Below are 21,128 nucleotides of genomic sequence, written 5' to 3'. Positions count from 1 at the left end.
ACACACACACACACACACACACACACACACACACATGCTTATTTAGTTTATTATTATTATTATTATTAATAATAATAGTAGTAGTAGTTATTATTATTATTATTACTTAAATACATCAATGTAGTGAATTAAAAGTAAAAAGTAAATAAAAATGATTTCATGTTTTTTATTGATCCCAAAGGAATTAATAACATATTGATCCCAAAGTATTTTTGAGCTGAATTGAATTCATTTTACACACACAAATACACCATTGCTTATTAAATTTAATATTAAATAATATTTAATATTAATTAATTTATTCATATTAAATAACATTACTTAAACACTAAGTATTTGTAAAATGTAAATAAATTATTATTAAATGTAGTATTTAAATAACTATTGTTAATATTTATTAAATAATTACATGTATAATAAATATTAAATACTATATTAAATATTACTAAATATTATTTATTATTTTAAAAAATACTTTAGTGATACCCTTTGGGATCAATGATTTAATCTCATCAATTTTGTAAGGACAACTAAGCCAATAATTTTGCGACAATCTATTGTGACAAGGTCTATATAATTATCGAATAGTAATTAGACGTATAAATACACACATACATATACAAAGTTTTGTCATTATATATACATTTGTTTGAGGTTTTTTGGTATTAAATATTTTACAGTATGGTGACTGCACTGCATTCATAGCAGACAGAAATATTATTCTTGAAAAGTTTGATTTAGATCACTAAACTGCACACATTTAATCACATTTTGGAATTTACTTGATACTCTTGTGGAACAAGAAGCCGAGAAAATAGCAAAAATAACATTTCCGATCATACTGTCAATTTTGTTTTGTTTTTTCATTTAGTATCAATAACTGATGTTTATGATGATAACGATCAATCAAAATCCTTATGGTGATAAAAATACAATTTTCACCCGCTGGGCCAGCATGTTAATAACTTAGAATAAGACATACTGGATGATAATTTAGAATTAGAATTTATTTAATCAGAATTTAGAAACTGTGAGAATGAGAGTCGCTGGTATTGATTCAGTTGCATTTCTGGGCTGGATTCTGTTTTGTTTTTTTAACACAACTTTCTTGTCGTAAGGGTCTCGTTCGGTTTCTGTCGCGCTTCAACACTGCGGGGCTTGTTTAGTGGCTGAGAACCGTAGGGACTGAAGATTTTTTCCTGTTGGAACGCAGCCGTAGAGACCCGGGGTTAGACACCAGGAAGTGCTCGTAGTACAACCTCTCCCAGCTAGCTAGCGTCAGTCAGAGAGGTTAGTACGGTTGAAACCCAACACACAACATGGGGCTGTTCGGCAGGACACCGGATAAACCCCCCAAAGAACTGGTAAATACTTTATTGTGAATATCTGGACTGTCTGGTTGAATTTAGCTCATAGTTAGATAACTGCTGGAGCGTCTTTAGCTAACTAGCTAACGCTAGTTGTCAGTATAACCACCGCAAGTTTAACGGTAATATTTATCTTGATACCAATACTGCTACTGTTATTGACCCAATAACTGACTTATGTCCTGTTAAAAATTAATCCGCTGTTGTTGGTTGTGAGTGTTTTTATTCAATGTTGTGGAAGTTATGTCTATTAGCGTACATGCTAGCTGCTATCAGCTGTCAGTCCCATCAATGTAAACAAACCCAGATGATGTTTCAGCTGCTCTTACATTAGGCCAGTTATACAGGTACATAAATATTATAAGGTTTTATTGGTGTTATAACTTAGTGTGTTTTTCAATGTGTCGTTCCAGATTAATGAGTGGTCTCAAAAAATCAGAAAGGAGATGAGAGTCATTGACAGACAAATTCGAGGTAAGCCCTGGACATAATCGGATAGCAACAAATTACATCAAAACTGCAACTGCATATAGTTTACAAGCATTAAATAAGAGTGCATATAGTTTAACTTGAGTATCCAAAACAAATCTTTAATGTAAAATTTGTACATATTTGTCATCATGTTAATATTGTATCGAAATGTTGGACGGTAAAGGTGCTTTATTTGTTTAAAAAGCTTGAGGACCTTGTTCAAATTTCTTGACATACACAACTATTAGTCAGATTTTCATGTTGTAAACAGAGCAAATGAGAGTAACTTAATATTAGTTGGGATAAAGGTAATAATATACTTGCTATTTGTTCAATAAATTCCTTTCACTTTATTATGTAGCAATTTACAACACAGTACATTGAAAGTAAAATAACTGCATTTCACATCCAGAAATCTCTTATATTGACAGTTTCTAAGTTACTTATTTGCATTACAGTTCAGTCCTGATTATAATATAGTAGTAGAGTCAAATACTGCTTATAAAACTAACTGAGGGAAAAGTTTTTTTATTTAAGGACCCCCAGTTTATTGTAACTTTACAGAAATCCCTCCTCCTAAGCAAGTTTGGAAGGTTGTTTGAATATAATCAGCAACTGGAATATCTTTCACAAATTATGTCAAATATTAATAGTTTTATTTAAAAAAATTTATGACTGCACCATGTTTTTAAATTATTTTTAAAATGAATTCTTCTACTAGTTTAAATATGATATGTTTAGTTGTGTTTTTATTTCAGAGGAAGAAACTTTAAATTAGAAATTACAGGTGCACTTCAAATATTATTACTATATTTGTGGGGTATTTATTGTGACAACAATAAAAGTATATACAACTTCTTTGCAGACTTTTTATTGTTAAGACAACTGTAACTTTAAAGCCTTGCAGATATAAACACTGCTTACAAAAATCATACCTGTTTTAAAATAGGCTTCTTCGTGATACTAGTCACATAAAGAAGCATTATTTTTTATCACTAATCTGCACACAGTAACTGAATTTAGTCATATTTGATCTTTAATAATGCTCTCAGTGAAGAAAACAGCAAAAGCAACAATCCAGAAGGAAGATTTCTGCCAAGTCAAAGACCATCTTTGATAACATTTCACCACTATAAACTTCATTTGACTGCATTGTTTTATAATTCAGATTTAAACAGAACATATTTAATTAAATCTGAAGCTGTTGATATGATTTTATTGATCTAATAATGTTGTGTATTTCTGGGATTTAAATTGCTCCTGGCGATTGTTGCTTTCATGCCCGTTTCTTCCAGATATTCAAAGAGAGGAGGAGAAAGTTAAACGCTCCATCAAAGATGCTGCCAAAAAGGGACAGAAAGATGTTTGTGTCATCCTCGCTAAGGAGATGATTCAGTCGAAACGGGCCGTCACAAAACTTTACGCCTCCAAAGCCCAGATGAACTCGGTGCTTCTCAGCATGAAGAATCAACTGGGTGAGTGAGTGACGGAGCGCAGCCTTGATCGTTGTCTTCCGCTCAGTCGGTTAATTAACACGTCTGTTTGTTTTCCAGCTGTGGTTCGAGTAGCTGGAGCGCTGCAGAAGAGCACAGAGGTCATGAAAGTCATGCAGAACTTGGTTAAAATCCCAGAGATCCAGGCCACAATGATGGAGCTTTCAAAGGAGATGATGAAGGTCAGACAAACTACAATCTAAGATTCATATTTGCTAACATTAAAGCAAATATAATTCATCGTAGATTTGAACTTTTAGGCCGGAATAATTGAGGAAATGCTGGAGGACACGTTTGAGAGCATGGAAGACGGAGAGGAGATGGAGGAAGCAGCAGAGGAGGAAGTTGACAAGATTCTCTTTGAGATCACAGCAGGTGGGGATTTTAAAGAAAAAACATTAACGCATGTTTCTGCTTTGTGGAATATGATGGAGTATTAGGGCATGGATAAGAAAAATAAAATGAAATTGTGAGAAGAAGGTCAGAATAAACACATCAGCTTCAGATGAAGTATTTTCTTATTAAAAAACTGAAGTATAGCTTCACAAGACGCTCAAAATTCCTCATTTTACCGCAGTCGTGATACATTTTTATGTGTCTCATAGTATTACAACTTTACTCACATATGTTTATGACTTTATTTTTGGATTACTACGACCCAATTCTGGAAATATTATGACTTTATTCTCATTAAGACTTTATTCTTGTGGAATAAATAAATGTCATTTCTAATATATTCAGCAAAGAATGTAATTAGGATTTATATGATGAGAATAAAGTCCTAATTACTAAGAGTATAATAATTATGTTTTAAGAAAATTATTCCTCAATATTGATGAAAATATTAATATGTCATTATTAAAATGTTATTTTAATATAACAATAAACTATTATTTTATTAAAATATTAATATTTTATTGGTAAAATGTTATTATATGTAAATATTATCAATATTTTATTGGTAATAATGTAATATGAGTAATCATGTTAATATTATTCATATTAATAAGACTTTAATAGGAATAAAGTCATAATATGTCTTTAGTCTTGCATTTTCATGACTTTATTCTGGTAGTATTTTAATGTTATTCACATAGAATAAATAAATTCTCTAACATGACAAGAATAAAGTCTTATTATTATGACTTTATTCTCGTATGATCTTATTCTGGTAATATTAAGATTTTGTACTTGTAATATGTCTTTTTTATATTATTACGACTTTATTTTGATAATAATTTGACTTTATTCTCATAATTTTAGAATTTTATTTTCTTTATTTATATCTCTTATCCTGGCCCAACCACTCTCTAGGTTTTAATTTCTTAATATTAATTAAAACAACCCAATTTTACCCAGAGAAGCTGAACGTGTCTGGTTCTGCTCTGGTCCTTTAGGGGCTCTTGGTAAAGCTCCAAGCAAAGTGACGGAGCCGCTTCCGGACCTGCAGCCTCCGGGAGCCTCAGCTGCTGCTTCGGACGAAGAGTCGGAGGAAGACATCGAAGCCATGCAGTCCAGACTGGCGGCTCTGAGGAGCTAGAGTTCCCCGCCGCGGTTAGAGTCACTTTGCACATTTCTCCAGTGCTGAGCATCCTCCGCTTCATCGTCACCTGGGTTAACATTGTGCTTCAACAGTTGTTTCTTTTAATCCAGCCTGATTAAAAAGGTGATGTTTTCTGTTATCTGCAGTGACTCTAGCAACGTCTTTATTCTCCAAAGTCAATCAGAAGGTTTATGGGGGTGTATATAATGTAAGTATGATCAGCCTTCTGTGCCTACAGTGGTTACTCTCTCTCTCCTATGTCAGTGTTTATGACCCAAACTGACCAGCTGGGGAGGAAGTTTTTAATCTTTTAGGAAACTTTTTGTTCAGTTACCAGGAATTAATTCGCCAACGATATCTGAAACACTAGAGGTGATGGGCAGAGCTTTCATTTGTTTCTATTTACATTAATATATCTGTTGTTTTTTTCGTGCTCATGAGTGTTATGAACATTAAAATACTACTTCTACACTGCAAAAACACAAAATCTTACCAAGTATTTTTGGTCTAGTTTATAATGCAAACACTGAAATACGTTCATAACGTATTGAACTTATTTTCAGAAAATAATTACTTGATATTGATGAAAAATTGCTAGTTTGACTGGCATATTATTTCATCTATACCAAGACATTTTTTCATTGTATAAGTGAAATAATCTGCCTGTGGAGCTAGAACTTTCTCATAAATAATAAGTAATTATTTACTTATAATAAAGTAAATAATTACTTTATTATTTACTTTAATAAAGTAAAGTAAATAATAAAGTAATTATTTATTATTACTTTACTATAGTAAAGTATATTATAATTTTATAATTTATACTATAATTTATTTTACATATTATAGTATATAATACTTATACACTATAAGTAGTGTATAAGTAATACACTACTTATTTGAAGTGTAATAAAAACCAGACTAGAAAAAACCTCAGATTTTTTTGTTTTTGCGCTAAATAAAGAACATCCTCACTGCAAAACGACAAAATCTTACCAAGTATTTTTGGTCTAATTTTAGTACAAATTTCTTGGTACGCTTGAAATCATACAAAACTGACTTACAAGTAACTTTTCAGCAAGATATAGGAGTTTATTTTAATAAAATAATTCCTTAATATTGCTAAAATAAAAAAAGTACAAAGTTCCATTGGCAGATTATTTCACTTATGTCTTTTTATAAGTGAAATAATCTGCCAGTGGAATTAGTACTTTTTCATAAATATTAAGGAATTATTTACTTAAAACAAGCTCTTACATCTTACTGAAAAGTTCTTGTAAGTTAGTTTTGTATGATTTCAAGTGTAATAAAAACTAGACCAAAACAACTTAAGATTTTTGTGTTTTTGCTCAGTATAAAGAACATCCTCACTGTAAAAACACAACATTTTACCAAGTATTTTTGGTCTAATTTTAGAACAAATTTCTAAAGTGGATAGTTCCTTAATTTGTGAAAAAGTTCCAGTTCCACCAGCAGATTGTTTCACTTAGAACAAAATTTTTTTATGTTGTGAAATAATCTGCTAGTGGAACTAGCAATTTTACAATATTAGCAATATTAAAGAATCATTTACTTAAAACAAGCCCTTACATCTCGCTGAAAAGCTACTTGTTAGTTCTCATTTCAAGTGGACTAAAATATTTGCACTAGATATAGATATAGTTTCTAATATAGAAGCTAGACCAAAAATACTTGGGAATATTTTGTGTTTTTGCAGTGTACTCATGTTTTGCAATAAGCTTCAGCTTGTTCACCGTTTGACTTTGAGTCGCTGTAGTTTTCTTTCTCCAAAATGCAAAGAAAGTAGAGCTACTGGTTACTGCAGAACATGTGTATCGTTAAATATTGTGTGTATAATTTTTCTATGTGGATGGACAAAAACTAATAAACTTTTAAGAAAAATGCCAGTTCTACACCTGTGTGACATATCGGCATTAATATCGGTATCGGATTATTTTGGTCATGTTTTAACGTATCGGTATCAGTCCAAACTGGGCCGATATTAATATCCGGTATTTATTTCCATGTTGTTGCTGTAACTGTGTCAGTTTTTCGACAGGAGGGAAGATGCGTGGCAGTGAAATTAGCATCTTTTAATGTTTTTCTAATATTGTATAAAGCAGGTTAAATTAAAAATCTGCAGTACGCGATTTATTTTTTTATCCGATTAATCATCAGAATAGATTAATCGATAACTAAAGTAATCGTTAGTTGTGACTTTATAAGACTACATAATGATTTTCTTAGATGTGATGCGCCTTGGGGTCAGCATGTTCCAAACATTTACTCAGCTTTTAAAAAGAACAGAAGTGTTGGGTTTCCACCTGCTACTGTCCTCCACTGAAGCTTTTGTTGTCCTGAAACCGAAACTCGGACTTTATTCTGGATTACAGGCTCCAGTCTGGACAAAGCCGCGATACTGCAGCTCTAACAATGAATCTGTTCATAGTTTATAGGGCAGATAAATGTATCCCCTGCATACAGGTATCTCTGTATCCTCTGAAGTAAACAGCACTTAAAAACATGACTTTTCTGTAGATTCACAGTTGGTTGATTCTTCAATATTTATTAACATTATTATTTATGCATAACTCATTTAACCAGTATGACCAAATATGAGGATCTTACTCATAAAATAAGATAAAAATACAAGAATAAGGTTGAAATAATATGAGGAAAAAAGTCATAATATTACGAGAATACGGTCGAAATAATACACGAGAATAAAATATTAATAATATGAGAAGAAAGTCATGACAATAAAGTGGAAATAAGAGAGTAAAGTCGAAATATTACAAAAATAAGGTAGAAATGATATGAAGAAAAAATAAAATTCTGACAATAAAGACGAAATAATCCGAGAATAAAGTCGTATTATGAGGGGGTAAATATTACAATAAAGTTGAAATGTGACGAGAATAAGGTCGAAATAATGCGAGGATAAAATCATAATAATATGAGAAAAAAGTGGTAAAATTATGAGAATAAAGTAGAAATACGAGAATAGTCATGAGAATATTGTTGAAATAATACGAGAATGTAAAGTCGAAATATTACGAGAAAAAAAATTTATATGAGGAAAAAGTAATAAAATTATTAGAATAAAGTAAAAATACGAGAATAAAATAGCACTGAGGAGAATGTAATATTATTACGAGAATAAAGTTGAAATATTACAAGAATATGTTCGAAATATGAGAATAAAATCGTAAAAATTTGAAGGAAAAAGTAAAACTAGAACAATAAAGATGAAATGTAACGAGAATAAAATCCCAATAAAATGAGGAAAAATAATATTAAGAGAATAAAGTTGAAATATTACGAGAATATTGTCCGAAATTATATGAGAATAAAGTCGTAATAAGATGAGAATGAATTCATAATAATATGACTTTATTCTCATAATTATTTTTATTTTCTAAGCGTAGCCCCAGTACTCCCAGTACTCCGCCGTAACCATGAAGCCTCGGTGTGCATCGCTGCAATGCAACAGTGCCATCTATGGAGCTGCAGCCCCGTCCTGCATGCATCACGTTGCAGCCTGTGTGCGTCCAGACGCCGCCGCCTGTGGACGCGCCTGTCATCTGGAGGAAACTCCTCCCCGCAGACAGCGCGTCCTGTCGCCTTCCCAGCGCAATGGTCTCCTGGATCATCTCTAGACTTGTGGTGTAAGTCGTTTTATTCGTTTTATTTATTTTTTTTCCTCCATTTCTCTCCGTCTATACCTTCAGCGCTATAGGAATGAGACAGAAACGGGTTGGAGCGGGTCTGAGCCTCTCCGTAACGGTGCAGCGGCCCCCGCAATCTCCTCCAACAGCCTAATTTAATCAGAATCAAACGCGACAGCGGATCAGGTGACGGGATATTAATTTTTCACTGAACAGGGTGTTTTGAGCAGGACTGCAGTTTGGACCCTGAGCAGGAAGCTGAGCCAGGCCTGCAGACCTGTTCTATTTCTGAGGCAGCGCTCTGCAGCCAACAGCTCTTTGTGTTTATCAGGCAGATTCTTACAAACATGACGAAGCAACTGAGTTATACATTACAGTGCTGGGGATGAGTCAGATCATCCGGAGGTGACAGGAGCCGAAAGGTCACTAGTGTTTCTGAACAACAGGAGCGGTCTTTCGGTGTTTGTGTCCCAGATTGGAAGTGGTACAAAGGGGATGGCTCAGTCTTCTCGGGTTACATTGCAACACTTGAAAATGTCTTGGCAGGAAGGATGCAAGTTATCGATTAAAGCTGCAGGACGTAACTTTTATAAAAACATATTTTTTAAATATTTGTTTGAACTGTCACCGTGTCATAACAGTATGGTCAGAGACAGATAATCAAGCTCCTCCGCCTTCTCCCAGTGCTTCCAGTGCTAACTACAAAACAACCAATCAGAGCCAGGAGGCGGGTCTTAGAACATCCCGCCCCCTCCCACTTCTCTGTTAGGCTGCTGTGAATGCTAAGGCTAGTTAGCATTGTCACCAATGTCAGCGGATAAACAGTATTCCCGTATTGGTAAGTTAAGTTTATCTACTATTACCACATTTAGTAGCAAGTACATGAATTGATTGACAGCGCTAAGAAGCTCCTCCCAGTTCTGAATGGTTGTTTTTGGTCAGAAACGGTGTGTTTCTGCAGTAGCTTCTCTCACAGATTATTTGTCTCATATTATACGTCACTATAAAACTTACATACTGCGGCTTTCATGAGTTAATCTGAAGTTGATTGATCTTATAGATCTTGATTGATAATCGGCCATTTTTGTACAAACCTGAGTTTTCTCTTGTATGTCAAAGGCCAACCATCTTCCAGTTACCTAAAAGGCTAAGATTTTCATAATATGCTGAATTTAAAAAAAACAACCAAATAACTGTGTTTTTCTCACATTATTAAATTAAATAAAGAAACAGGAACCTCTTACGCGGCTGGGTAGATAACTTAAGCTTGTGAAGTGTTTGAAACAGAACCGCATAAAGTCCATTTCGAATCCCAAACTGATCTCTGTTTGGGCCGTTTCTCTTTACCGTTCTGCTAAGGCCCCGCCGCCATCTTTGTTTCTGTATCAACGGTCGGCTCTGCTTAGGAATGCCCAGCGGCGCCCTCTGCTGGATGGCAGCCAAACTACAACACTAAAAGAAGGTCTTAGCGGACTTTAAGTTTTATTTTATTGCTATTTTAAACCTTTATTTAACCAGGTGAGTTATTAAGAACAAATTCAAATGTAGAATAACGACGAGTGGAAGATCAAGCATCTCACTTTACAATAAACAACAAACATTAGCAACATTGTTGAAATCATAAAACAGTAACAGATTGACGTTATTAGTTAGTCAGTTAGAACTAATTTGAATCAAATTAACAATTAATCAACAGTTGATTGTAAGTTGATTAATTGTTTGCATCCTTCCTGTGCATTCATGGTGATATTTTCCTTCAATAACTGCAGTTATCGTGATGACAGTGACGTGTGGGGGGGATACAAACAGCTGGGTCACCAAGCCTGGAACAGTCCAGAAATTAAATTTAGAATATAAGATCCTGTTACAAGCTGGAGCTCCTCAGCTCCGGCTGTTAATCAGAAGAGCTGATATTCTGACTCTCCTTGTTCTGTTGATCTCCGTTAGCTGGCTGACCAGGCAGGCTTCAAGGTTGCAATGTGATGTGGGTCAGTAACCTGATCTCGTCCTGATCTGTGTCACCAAAACACAACCCTGCATGGCGGGCAGGCGTCTGCTGCAAATCCAGAGGAATTTCAAGAAAAAAAATCTAATTTTATCTTTTGCATGCTGGGCAGCTTGCAAAGCCAAATCTGTGGTGGGGAAATGTGTCTCTGCTTCATTTGGATTGGCTATATTTAAAGAACTGTTGCACACAATTTGCTGTTTGACTCAGCAAGAAGCCGAGGAGATATAATGACCGCAACTAACGATTGTTTTAGTAATCAATTATTCTGATGATTAATCAATTAATCTGATAAAAATTGGCACATTCAGCATATTTTTCATTTTCATTTAAGCATTTTTACAAAATAACTACATTAAAATATGCAAACCGACATATAATTCAATTCTGTTTTTAAATAAGAAAATTGACATTTTATTGCCTATAAAATAACATAGCATTCTTTTAGCCTACATTTGATTATTTATAACAAAAGATGCATCTGCAGCTAAAAAATAATAATTCTAACATAAACCTTTACAATAAACAACAAACATTAGCAACATTGTTGAAATCATAAAACAGTAACAGATTGACGTTATTAGTTAGAGCTAATTTTAATCAAATAAAATTAACTAAAACTAAATGTAATCAAATTTAATCAAATCTGCTTGAGTGAGTAGGAATGATCTGTTGAATTTTTAAATGTAACTGATTTATAAAAGGTGCTTAATAGATTTTACTTTACATAATCTGAACCAGGTGAAGCTAAAACTTCGTCCTGAGGAGTTCTGAGTTGAACATATTTACACAAATTGTTTTTTCTTTATTTTAAATGTAAAATGTAAAAGTTTTTGCATTTTGACTCAATTGTATGTTGGTTTTTTCCCAATAGTATTTTTTTTTAGATTCATCAGTTAGCGATTAATCGATTACTAATTTAGTTGACAATTATTCCGACTAATCACAATTAATGCGATTAATCATTTCCGCACTAGATTTAAGATATTTCCTAAAACTGGTGGAGAAATTGACTCAGTTATTAATCATGATTGGTGCCTTTTTAAAGGTTGACATGTTAAACCTGAACTTCCCCGCTGTGAGACAGTAAACGATATTTCATTGTACTATATTCTAATCTGTTTTAAGTCCTCATTTTATATGATTCATTCATATTTGGACTGGGATTTATTTGAACCATTTCTGTCCTTTAGACTTGTTTTTGGTACTCTATATCCTGCTTACTCGTCTTATAAGGCTGTGAAGACAAAAGATGTGAGAGAATATGTAAGTACAGTTTCAGAAATAACTAAATCTGGTTTGTACACTGCTGCTCTGTGTGACTAAATATACTTTCCTTTGGTTTTTCAGGTGAAATGGATGATGTACTGGATAATATTCGCCCTTTTTACTACAGTGGAGGTGTTTACAGATATGTTTCTTTGTTGGTAAGTCGGCTCACAAAGATACGCAAGTTAAATCAGATCAAACTTCTCTTTTTTTGGTCTGTTAGAATTACTAAAATTATTTCTATTTGCTAAAGGCCACAATAATGAGAGAGAGGTGTCATTAATATCTTCAGAATCAGATATAGGATGTGAAAGCATCTTTAGGTGCATTCATGCTAGCTCTGTTTAGCTAGTTTAGTCGAACTGCAGCTCGTTTGTGGAGAAAGTTCGGTTTTTTGAGTAGATGTGAATGCAGATACCGACCAAAAAAGAAAACTAACCCGGCTAAAAACCCAGGTCTGTTAAAGTGAACTCTAACAAGGTTCGAATGTGAATGTCAAAGCAGAAAGTCAGACTACAGCGCAAGGCATTCTGGGTAAACATAACCAAAACAAACCCAGCGGGAGAAACGGCTCGCGTTCTTCTACCAAAAACAAAAGATAAATCCTTCAACCGCTAAAATCTGATGCTACTCTATTTTTATTGACATTTCGTGAAGAAGGAAGTTGCACTCATGTCGGTTTTCATGTCGTTTAGGTCAGTGGTTTTTGGTGCAGCGCCCCCACTGGTGAGGACGGGGAACAGGTTTTTCAAATAGATAACTAAAAGTGAGAAAACATTTACTAGAGGCGGCAAAATGTTAAATAACCACTGCAAATAAATAAAAACTGTAATTAATGGAGAAAAATTATAACTAACTGGAACTATTTAATATTTTTGCTTTATTTAATATTAGCCTTTCGAACTATTAAACAGTTTGAAAGGCAAAAATTAAATTTTTTTCCCCCCACATAAGCCGTTCACATGAGCTGTCGGGACTCTGTACTCCTGGTGGCATTTGTGCCAGTACGCAAAATGGCGACAGCAAAAGTTGGGAGAAAACATCAGGATCATTTGGTTTTTCAATAATAATTTTGTTGAGCATTCATTACCCAATTGATGTTCATTATCGCAATACAATACTTTGACCTTTTTGAATTTTGCACCTAAAAATTAACCAAAGTATATAAAACTAAGAAAAATAAAGAATGTTTCGCTAACAATAACTAATGAAAACGAACAAATACGCTTTAATGGCTAATTAAAACTAACTAAATTAGACAAACTATAATGAAAAACCCAAAACTATTACAATCCTGAAAATGTCCCCAATAAAACACCAGCCGTAAAAAAGTTTATGTAAACATTTGACTTTGAAAAAGCAGTAAAAAATAGGATAAAAATGTTTCCTTGTGTTTACAAACTTCTGGTTTTAGCTGTATTTAGCTGAAATAATTAAGTTTAAACACTGAGAGGAAAGTAGTTTTTGACTGAACACGGTTTCTGTCCTTCCAGGCTTCCTTTCTACTACGAGCTGAAGATAGCCTTCGTTGTGTGGCTCCTGTCGCCGTACACCAAGGGCTCCAGTGTGCTGTACAGGAAGTTCGTCCATCCCACGCTTTCCTCAAAAGAAAAGGTGAAGCTCCTTTCCTCTATCTTGCTTTGTTTTCTGCTGTGTCCTCTAAAGTTCACAGATTTTCAGCCTGCAGGCTGGAAGATTAAGTGACTAAGAACAAAAGTCCCTTTATGCCAAGTTTCTTTCCCACTTTAGCCATTAAAATGTGTTTGATGATGGAGTGAGAGGAAATGTCACGCTGCTTTTCCACTTCTGCTGCGCTTTTTTCCCCTCAAGGTACCTCAGGAAACAGATAAATTGTTTTTCTCAGGATCAGAAATGGCAGCAGCTAGCTGAGTGATGTGATAACGAGGGAAAATCTCCAAGTGGGAATTTTAAAATGTTTTTTTATGTTGTTATTTTAAGGACATCGATGAGTACATCTGCCAAGCAAAAGACAAAAGCTACGACACATTGGTGCATTTTGGGAGGAAAGGACTGAATGTTGCAGCCACAGCTGCAGTTATGGCTGCTGCAAAGGTAACACACAATATGCAGACATAGTTAGCATTAGCTGAAGGGTAGAAAAACACTGCAAAAACACAAAATGTTACCAAGTAGTTTTAGTCCAGGCTCTGGTGAAATTTCTTAGTTCACTTGAAATAAACCAAAACCTACAAGGAACTTATTAGCAAATTATAGAAGCTTGTTTCAAGTAAATAATCCTTCAAAACTGATGAAAAAGTTCTTATCCAACTGGCAGATTATTTCACTTATAGCATGAAGAAATGAGAATCTGGAAGTGGCTCTAATACTTCTTATCGGTATTAAGGATTTTTTTTTTAACTTAAAATAAACTATATCTTGCTGAAAAGCCACTTGTAAGTTAGTTTTGTCTTATTTCAAGTGCACTAAGATATTTGCATTAGAAAATACTTGGTAAGATTTTTGTATTTTTGCAGTGTTTTCTACGGAAGCTGAAAGCTGACATTTTCCACATATATTTTTCCAGATGGTTTTCCCGAGATAAGTAAATTTTCCACTTTCTCGAGATAAAGAGTTAATTTCATCTTGTGAAAACAAACTTTGTTTTAACTCGTTATCTTAAGAAAACAGTTAGAAATTAACTCGTTATCTCGCAAAAATCTGAATTTTACTCGTTAATTTCATAAAACAGGAAATATCTTGAGATAACAAGTCAATCTCAAGAAAACAAAATTAGTTTTTTGAGATTAGGTTTGATTTCTCGAGATTAACTTATTTCAAGAGTATTTCCTTATGGTTTTCTCAAGATAGAATTAATTTCCTGTTTTCTCAAATTAACGAGTAGAATTCCTGTTTTTGCGAGATAAGTTAATTTCCATCCGTTTTATTAAGATAACGAGTTAAAACAAAGTTTGTATTTACAAGATGATTGGTGTGTGTTTTAAATCCCATTTAACACACACACACCAGTCATTTTGAAATTAAGTCGTTACCTGGAGAAAACCATCAGGAAAATGTAAACATCCGCTCTCAGCTTCTGTCGATTTCTGACCTTCCTGATTTAATTTACATTCTTCAAACAAAAAGCCTTTAAGCAGTTACGCATTTATATCTACTGGATTTAAGCAGAAAGCCTGATGTCTCCGATTTAGGGTCAAGGTGTTCTGTCGGACAGATTACGGAGTTTCAGCATGCAGGATCTGTCGTCCTACCAGTCTGACCCGAACCAGACCGGACCCAGCGCCGCCCAGCCCGCCGCAGCTCAGCACCGAACCAGACCCATCATCCGCAGCAAGTCAGAGAGCCACAAGGGTGAGACGGTCTAAACACTCTGCTGCTTTACAGGATCACAAACTGGTTTAAAGCACCTACAATGCTCTGCTTCCGTATTCACAACCTGTGATTTTTAACCAGAAACTTTAATTAAATTGCATCTTCAAGGCGCTATGAATGCTTTACCATGCAGTCACCGTCCTGCAAAAAAGTAATAAATAGGTTTTTTAAATCATTATCTTTATCACAATAGTACTACCAGAGGTGGACAGAGTACCAGAAAATTGAACGAAAGTAAAAGTCGCACTACTTCAACATGTTTCTACTCAAGTAAAAGTAAAAACGTACGTGGTAAAAAGTCTGCTGACCAAATTATTAATCATTTAATATAAAAAAATTACATAATCAGACCAACAAAAATGTAAAGTTAAGTGGAAATGTTGGTATTTTAAGCACAAAAATGGCAACAATTCATATAAGTAGCAAAAAATAACAAAATCAGGCCAAAGAAATTTTTTCCAAATCAGTTTCTTTCAGTATAAAAACTCTTGAAACTTTTACAAAAACTGCAGGTGTGTTTCTGTGTCTGGTGAATTTTTGGTTAAAACATTTTGTTCTTTATTCAGTGGGTAGAAAATCCAGAAATTTTACACAAGTAAGAGTAGAAATAATTCATTATAAAATTACACAAAGCATAACGTAGTAAAAATACTCTTAAAAGTAAACAATTTTCAAAAGTTACTCAAGTAAATGTAATTGAGTAACTCAGAGTTACTACCCAACTCTGAGTACTGCAAAAGTCCATATCGTCCACCTCTCTTTATTCTTCTTGCTGAAACAATCGTGATAAATTGATTATTAAAATAATAATCAACTAATTTAATAATCGATTTATCTTTAGTATAAAGACTCAAAAACATAAATGTGCTGAAGGAAACAAACTCAGAGCAGCAATAAGCTGAAATAGTTTGCAGAAGTTGAAGTGAATGAGGTTTTTTTAGGAAATCACTGCATTAGATAAAATGGAGATGAGGAACAAAAAAATACTGAATACACTGCAAAAACTAAAATATTACCAAGTTTCTTTGGTCCAGTTTCTAGTACAGATATCTTAGTACACCAGAAATATGACAACATTACTTACGAGTAACTTTTCAACAAGAAATAGGAGCTTGTTTAAGTAAAGAATTCCTTAATATTGATGAAAAATTATTAGTTTCACTGGCAGATTATTTCACGTATGTGCTTTTTAATCTATATTAAAAGATTATTGACATAAAGCAAGCTCTTATATCTTAAGGAAAAGTTACTTATACATTTGTTTGACCTCATTTCTAGTTTACTAAGATATTTGCACTGGAAACTGGACTAAAATCTTGGGAGAATTGTGTGTTTTTGCAGAGTAATAAAAATTTTATGCTAGTTTGTGCTCCAACAAATTGCTCTGTGTCTCATTATGGTTTCTTCCAGCGGTTTTTCTTATTATCTGAGCTTTTAAGTTTCCACCAAACACAAAAACCAGTTCAGTGGCAGTAATCCCATCCAAACCCGACTTTCATCTGCTCGTCATCCTTCCACCAACGTCTGTTTTTCCACGGTGCAGATTTTGACATGAATGAGTATGAGGTTCTGGGCTTGGAGCAGTTGGACTCCGCAGAGTTTCTGGCTCTGCCCCAGTCCGGCCCGCTCTCCGCTCCCGCTCCGCCCGCCAGTCCTGCAGCTCAGGAGCAGACTGAGGAAGGGCCGGGGAAGGAGGTGCAGGCCACGTCGAGCTCCCCGCAGCTCAGGATGAGCAAGAGGAGAGCTCCGGAGGTACGCAGCCTGGTGAGCGCGGCTGCTGCCTGTCGGCAAACCCAGATGGGAACTACGACGCCGGGTCAGAGCCGGTCCAGAGCCGGTCCAGAGCCGGTCCGGGTGGAAAAACAAAGGAGGAGCACATTTATGCCAAAAAAACACAGAAATGTTGAGATTAAAAAAAAAAAACATGGAAATTTCTGCGTTTCAAAAGTTGGAGAAAAAAAACTCAGTGATTTTGACAAAAATCTCAGAAACGTTGCAAAAACCTTGAAAATTTGGAGATTAATCTCTGAAATTTTCAAGAAAAAACGTGGAAATTTCTGAGTTTGAAAAGTTTAACATTTGCTCCAAAAAACTCAGAAATTTTGACAATTTCAAAAAATTCCCTGAAGAACTTTGGAAATTTCTAAGTTCCAAAGATGAAAAGTCTCAACTTTTAAAACTCATAAAAATTTCCCAAGTCAAAAATGTTTTGAAACTCAGAAATTCAGAAAGTTATTTTCTAGAAAATTTCTAAGATTAGTTTCAAAATTTAGATTTTTTTTCTGGCCAATTTTCAACTTGTCAAGTTTGAACATTTCTAAGCTTTTTTTTTATAGAAAATTTCTGAGATATATCTCAAAATTTATTGTTTTTCCCAGCAAATTTTTGACTTTTCAAACTCAGAATTTTTAAATTCTTTTCTAGATAATTTCTGAGATTGATCTCCAAATATTAGAGTTTTTTTCTACCAAATTCTACCAGATATTTCCTTTTTGGAACATTTCTTAGTTTTCTCTAGCAAATCTTTGACGTTTCAAACTCCAAAATTTCCACGTTTTTTAGGAGAAAATTTCTTAGATTAATCTCAAATTTCTTTCAGTTTTTCTGTCAACTTTTCAAACTCAGAAATTTCCAAATTTTTCTAAAACATTTCTGAATTTTCTTCTAGCAAATCTTTGATTTTTCAAATTTTTTGTATCATTTTTAAAATTATTTTTCAAGCTCAGAAAATTTAAAGTTTTTTGTCCAGAATATTTCAGAGATTAATCTAAATATTTCAGTGCTTTGGTGGAAATTTGCTCCTTTCTTCTTCCACGGCCCTGATACGCTGTCGTCCTCTAACGCACTAACTTCTGCAGCTGCATCTTTAAGCGATCCTCTCAGTCCAGAAGTCGGTCTGCTGAGTGCGGCTGTTCAGAGAATCTCTGCAGTAACGCACTAACCTCGTATGCATTTACATCGATTTAAAAGCATCAGTGATCACTCATGTTTGGAAATGTGGAGGGGGAAACAAGTATTTAACAAGTCAACATCTTTCTCAATCATTTCGCTGAAAGTCCTCCCCAGTTTAGTTTTCTAATTCTTATAAAAATGTGCTGTTTTATTTAACAGCCTTTTACTGGGATGCTCTCACCTCCTGGTGATGTGTCAAACTCAAGGCTCAGGGGCCAAACCTGGCCCGCCTTAGCTGTTAATGTGGCTCTCTAGATCAAACCTTTACAACCTAGAGAGACAGTTTTGCTTTTAGTCCAGCTAAACAACATTTGTTTAGAGCCAGAAAAGCTACACAAAGCAAATTATCTCATTTAGCTTAGCCTATTTGACGTGTTTGGCTTTTCTAAATGCTCTACGCCGGACTTAAAACCAGCTTTTCCTTCAGCAGTGGAGTCTTGTGCAGTGAGCTTTCGTAGAGGCTGGGTGTAAAACATGGCATCAGCTGACTCCAGGTTACTGGCTTTTTGAAATGTTTTCTTTTGAGTCTTCTGTCAGAGACCTTGTGAGGCGAACCTGGTTGTAGCTGGATTATGATGAAATTATGCTAATCCTGGCTCCAGGTTATGGCTCCAATTGACTTATTCAGAGGTTTGTGGTGAAGAGAGCTCTTTGCTGTTTCTGATCATAAAATGCTTCTTGGTAAAGTGAAACTTTTACCCCATTAAACAAACATTTACTGAGGAAAATATTGTTTTGTTCCATACAGTTTTCCCCACTTTCTCATAGAAAATTGCAGTAGATTTCTGACGTGAAGTGCCTGCCGCTGTGTTTTATCCAGCTATATTATATAAACCTTGTGCTTTGTGGAGTGGAGTGACGTTTATTTAATATGGAGGCTGTTGCTTATTTGTGATATAATACAAAGATGATACCCAAAACAGACTTAGATTTACAGAAACATTACAGGAAAGTAAACGAGAACATTTCCAGTGGTTACATAAACATGTGGATAATATTACATTTATTTTTCTGTTTTTAAGGACAATTTCAAGAAATCATTTCAATTAAAGAAGAAAAAACACAGAAATAGTATTTTATTTGATTTAGATTATGACTGTCATGTTGTTTTCAAAATTATGATTTACTGAAAGACAAGAGTTTGAATTGAGACTTTGTAAATCTATATTTTTATTAGATTTTTACTTTGTTATTGACAAGTATTGCCTTTAAAGTCCTGAACATTTTGTCCAGAAATAGTCATCTGAAAAGAAACATCCTTTTTAAAAACCCAAATCTCAAAAAATTTTATGATTTTTTTTTTTACCTATTCAACCATAATATAAGCATAAACTATTTTAAGTAAACAAATGATAATGTTTTTTGTTCATTTATTTATTTTTGTTTATAGGCTTATAGATCCAAAACTTCAAATTATTTTTAAATTTTTTCCTTGTTATATGAAAAGCAAATTGACTGACTGAGTTGGTCTGATTGAAGAAAACTGAAAAGAATATTTTCTCTTTGATTTAGGTCAGTCTTCATTTGAAAACACTTTCTATATATAGCTAAGTTTTAGTATAGCAATAAAAAGCAGACAAGGTGTACAAGGAGTAGATGTAACCATGACAACAGTAGGAAAGCAGAAAGCTTGGAAAAGATTATCATTTGTGTCGCATCTAGCATTTTTATAAGTAGATTTTGATGTAAAAGTCGAAGTTTTGTCCTAATTTATTCTTGAATTGTAGTCGAGGGCCACAAGAATCAATCCAAGGGTCGCAAATAGCCCCTGAACCTTACTTTTTGAACACCTTTTGATATAAAAGCTTCAGTTGACTTCAAAGATTTCTGTCATCAACTGAAACAGTTTGCATAAGTTTAGTCTTCTATTTGATTTTACACATAAAAACAATAAAATGAACCTTTTTTCTGAGCTTCATGATCCAAAATGGCGGCGGCAGCTTGAGCCGGTCTGATCACACTCCGTCTGCCTCTGTGCTTCCAGCCTCCTCTTAGAGTCCTGAGGCCTCTCACAAGATCCAGGAGTGCTCTTTCTTCAAACAACGAAGCCATGTGAAGCCGTCTCCTCCAGCTGCCTTCGCTGCAACGAGTAAAAATACCGAATGGCTAGAAGCTCCACGACTGAAGCAGCCCTGCTTTGAAATGCCGTTTTACCAAAGTGACCTACGAAGACCCCTAATTCACAGCATATATATATATATATATATATATATATATATATATATATATATAAACCCCAGTGGCTCATGATGTTAAGAGGAACGAGGTTTGGTCGCTCCATGTTGACAGACACTTTGCATTTAAATATGTATTTATGTACAGTTTGCGTACTTTATCTCATGCTTTTGGTTGTTTTTATATATCAGAGGTGGTTGCATGTGTGTTCCTCGTCATTGGTCTTAGTTTTTACGAATGTACTTTAGAGGAAATCATCACCATGGAGAAGGAACGAGACTCAAGCCGAGGACTCAAACAAAACACTGCTTTTGTTTTGTTTTATTTATTGTGATTCACGAAATTATCCATGCTTTCATTGTCCACTTATCAGACGTTTACCTCTCTCTGTCTCTTTCTCTCTCTGTGGGCCTTAAAGAAACAGAAGCCCAAAATTATTTGCACTATGTCAATAATATACATCACTGCCCTCAGACAAAGTTGTGGCTCAGTTTTCTTATCAACTATTATTTTTAAGAGTTTGATTTCTTTCGTCTGTGCTTCACTACAATCACTTTGGTTTCTAAAGACTGAATATTTCTTAAAAGATTTAGAAATTTAAAGGTGACTTATTATGAAAGATTCACATTTTGCACGTTTTTATACTTCCATTTGAGTCTCTACTGCTTCTAAAAAGAAAAAAAACACTCTGCCATTTTTTGGCAATAACTTAATATTTTTTGGTGTGTGGAAAAGGAGCAGTTTCAAAAACGTCCCCATTTTTAAGTCACATTTGCGCCACGTTGTTACCTAGCAACCCTAGCCAAGCCCAGCCCTGTTACCTGGCAACCCCAG

At 34.3% G+C, this 21,128-nt stretch overlaps 2 protein-coding genes across 3 annotated transcripts; both read left to right on the top strand.

Annotated features, from left to right (window-relative positions):
- Positions 1–1,194: 1,194 nt before the first annotated feature.
- On the top strand, positions 1,195–5,013 carry chmp3 (charged multivesicular body protein 3). Its single transcript, XM_005801105.2, has 6 exons — positions 1,195–1,364; positions 1,781–1,841; positions 3,134–3,313; positions 3,392–3,513; positions 3,592–3,706; positions 4,729–5,013. The coding sequence occupies exons 1-6, from the start codon at positions 1,320–1,322 to the stop codon at positions 4,869–4,871; spliced, it is 666 nt and encodes a 221-aa protein (XP_005801162.1). The 5' UTR covers positions 1,195–1,319; the 3' UTR covers positions 4,872–5,013.
- A 3,346-nt stretch (positions 5,014–8,359) lies between these two features.
- LOC102219642 (receptor expression-enhancing protein 1) lies at positions 8,360–21,128 on the top strand. Of its 2 annotated transcripts, none has more exons than XM_023352265.1 (8): positions 8,360–8,542; positions 11,741–11,813; positions 11,898–11,974; positions 13,310–13,430; positions 13,776–13,889; positions 14,987–15,146; positions 16,711–16,931; positions 20,104–21,128. In XM_023352265.1, the coding sequence occupies exons 1-8, from the start codon at positions 8,376–8,378 to the stop codon at positions 20,173–20,175; spliced, it is 1,005 nt and encodes a 334-aa protein (XP_023208033.1). In that variant the 5' UTR covers positions 8,360–8,375; the 3' UTR covers positions 20,176–21,128. The 2 variants fall into 2 exon arrangements, with proteins under 2 accessions (XP_023208033.1, XP_023208034.1); XM_023352266.1 differs by having other exon boundaries at positions 8,361–8,542; positions 16,711–16,919.

Source organism: Xiphophorus maculatus, chromosome 19 (genome assembly GCF_002775205.1).
Source record: "Xiphophorus maculatus strain JP 163 A chromosome 19, X_maculatus-5.0-male, whole genome shotgun sequence".
In the NCBI taxonomy this organism is placed as follows: Eukaryota; Metazoa; Chordata; class Actinopteri; order Cyprinodontiformes; family Poeciliidae; genus Xiphophorus; species Xiphophorus maculatus.
Note: the sequence above shows the minus strand (reverse complement) of the source record. Positions and strands in the feature narration are given on the sequence as shown.

What these genes read in the sequence shown, in the direction of transcription:
- chmp3 (XM_005801105.2), top strand. Translation starts at nt 1,320, where the DNA reads ATGGGGCTGTTCGGCAGGACACCGGATAAACCCCCCAAAGAACTG. An exon ending in CATTGACAGACAAATTCGAG is followed by an intron (nt 1,842 to 3,133) that starts GTAAGCCCTGGA and finishes CGTTTCTTCCAG; the next exon opens with ATATTCAAAGAGAGGAGGAG. An exon ending in CAGCATGAAGAATCAACTGG is followed by an intron (nt 3,314 to 3,391) that starts GTGAGTGAGTGA and finishes TTTGTTTTCCAG; the next exon opens with CTGTGGTTCGAGTAGCTGGA.
- LOC102219642 (XM_023352265.1), top strand. Translation starts at nt 8,376, where the DNA reads ATGGAGCTGCAGCCCCGTCCTGCATGCATCACGTTGCAGCCTGTGTGC. An exon ending in ACAGATATGTTTCTTTGTTG is followed by an intron (nt 11,975 to 13,309) that starts GTAAGTCGGCTC and finishes CTGTCCTTCCAG; the next exon opens with GCTTCCTTTCTACTACGAGC. An exon ending in CAAGTCAGAGAGCCACAAGG is followed by an intron (nt 15,147 to 16,710) that starts GTGAGACGGTCT and finishes TCCACGGTGCAG; the next exon opens with ATTTTGACATGAATGAGTAT.